This window comes from Panulirus ornatus, chromosome 13, assembly GCF_036320965.1.
Source record: "Panulirus ornatus isolate Po-2019 chromosome 13, ASM3632096v1, whole genome shotgun sequence".
Lineage (NCBI taxonomy): Eukaryota > Metazoa > Arthropoda > Malacostraca > Decapoda > Palinuridae > Panulirus > Panulirus ornatus.
In genome coordinates, this window is record NC_092236.1 from 45,732,862 (window position 1) to 45,734,673 (window position 1,812).

General features: G+C 41.2%; 1 protein-coding gene across 1 annotated transcript; it reads left to right on the forward strand.

Moving 5' to 3' along the window:
- The first annotated feature begins 554 nt into the window (after positions 1–554).
- Positions 555–1,309, forward strand: LOC139752627 (retinol dehydrogenase 14-like). Its single transcript, XM_071668381.1, has one exon. It carries the CDS (start codon positions 652–654, stop codon positions 1,168–1,170), a length of 519 nt encoding a protein of 172 aa, XP_071524482.1. The 5' UTR covers positions 555–651; the 3' UTR covers positions 1,171–1,309.
- Positions 1,310–1,812: the final 503 nt, after the last annotated feature.

Sequence of the window (1,812 nt, forward strand, 5' to 3'; positions counted from 1 at the left end):
TATATATATATATATATATATATATATATATATATATATATATATATATATAAATATATAAATATATAAATATATATATATATTTATATATGTATATATATATATATATATATATATATATATATATATGTATATATATATATATATATATATATATATATATATATATATATATATATATATATATATATATATATATATATATATATATATATATATATATATATATATATATATATATATATATATATGTATGTATATATAAAGAGAGGGAGAGAGAGAGAGAGAGAATATTGCTACAGACAGCCTTGTGACCCAGCGGTCGTTATATATATATATATATATATATATATATATATATATATATATATATATATATATATATATATATATATATATATATATATATATGAGTACGTCGACCTTGCGTCCTTGTAGCATTCTAGCAAACTTCCTGACAGAAGCCATGCAGGAGAGGTCCAGTTCGGCCACCTCCACCTTCCCTCGTACTCCCCTAACAAGGATGTCGTCTCACAAACACCAACACACAACAACGCTGCAGTGGCCGACTTGCCACATCAGCTGACGGATGAGGGACTTGAGCTGACCGTCGCCACCAACCACTTGGGACACTTCCTCCTCACACACCTCATGCCTGGGCTGCAGGCAGCGTGTGGTCGCGTGGTAACGCTGTCGTCCGTAGGTCACACCTGGATCAAAGATGCTAAGGATCTTGACCTGGAAAATGACCTCAAGTTCCAGTACACTAGGCCCCTCAGGACGCTCGAGATCTATACTGCCACCAAGCTGATGAATGTCCTCTTCACCAACGAACTCCACAGGAAACTTCAGGGAACAGGAGTGACAGCCAACTGTCTGCAACCGGGCGTTGTCAACACTGACATCTTTAACCCCATGACGTCACGGGTGTGGTACGGCATCTTCATCAAAATTTACGTTCGTTTTTACGCCAAGTCCATCGCGGAGGGCGCCCAGACTAGCATCCTTTTAGCTGCATCGGAGACGTTGGAGAAGGTCTCGGTGAAGTACTTCGACAACTGCAAGGAGGCGGAGTGTTCCTCCTTGGCGTGGGATGAAGGGCTCGCCAAGAAGTTATGGGAGATCAGTGAGCGTCTGGTACAGCTGCAGCCAGAGGAACAGACGATTTAGATGCTCTACATTCACCCATAATCCCTGCAACAACCAGAGTCACCTACAACAAAATATTCGGCATCATAAAAAAATCTTCACTTGCAGCCGCAACACAAATGTCAACAAAAAAGTCTTCCACACCACCTACAATCACAATAAAGTCTTCCACACGTCTGCAGCCACAACAGCCTTCCTCTCCACTTGCAGAATCTGCCACGCCACCTGCAACCACGTCTTCATTTCACCCGCAGCCACAAAAAGGGTCTGCCATGCTACCTGTCGCCACTAGAGGATTTTCCACTTCACCTGTGGCCATAAAAATCTTAAACACAACCTGAAGCTACAAAAAGGTCAACGTCACCACTTACTGCCACAACAATGTCTTCCACACCTGCTGCCAATAGTTTTCCACATAACTTGCAGCTACGAAAAGGTCTTCCATACAACCTATAGCAACAAAAAGGTCTTGTACACCACCACAAGGTCTTCCATATCACCTGAAACAGCAGGTCTACATCACCTGAATCCACAACAGGGTCTCCACACCACTCCAACCATCCACATCTCTGATACCCGTTCTCTCCGGGAACTGGCATCAAGTGGGTTGCCAAGGGAAAGTCTCCATGTCCTTACATGCCTCCCTCACATACTTCTTCCATC

What these genes read in the sequence shown, in the direction of transcription:
- LOC139752627 (XM_071668381.1), top strand. Translation starts at nt 652, where the DNA reads ATGCCTGGGCTGCAGGCAGCGTGTGGTCGCGTGGTAACGCTGTCGTCC.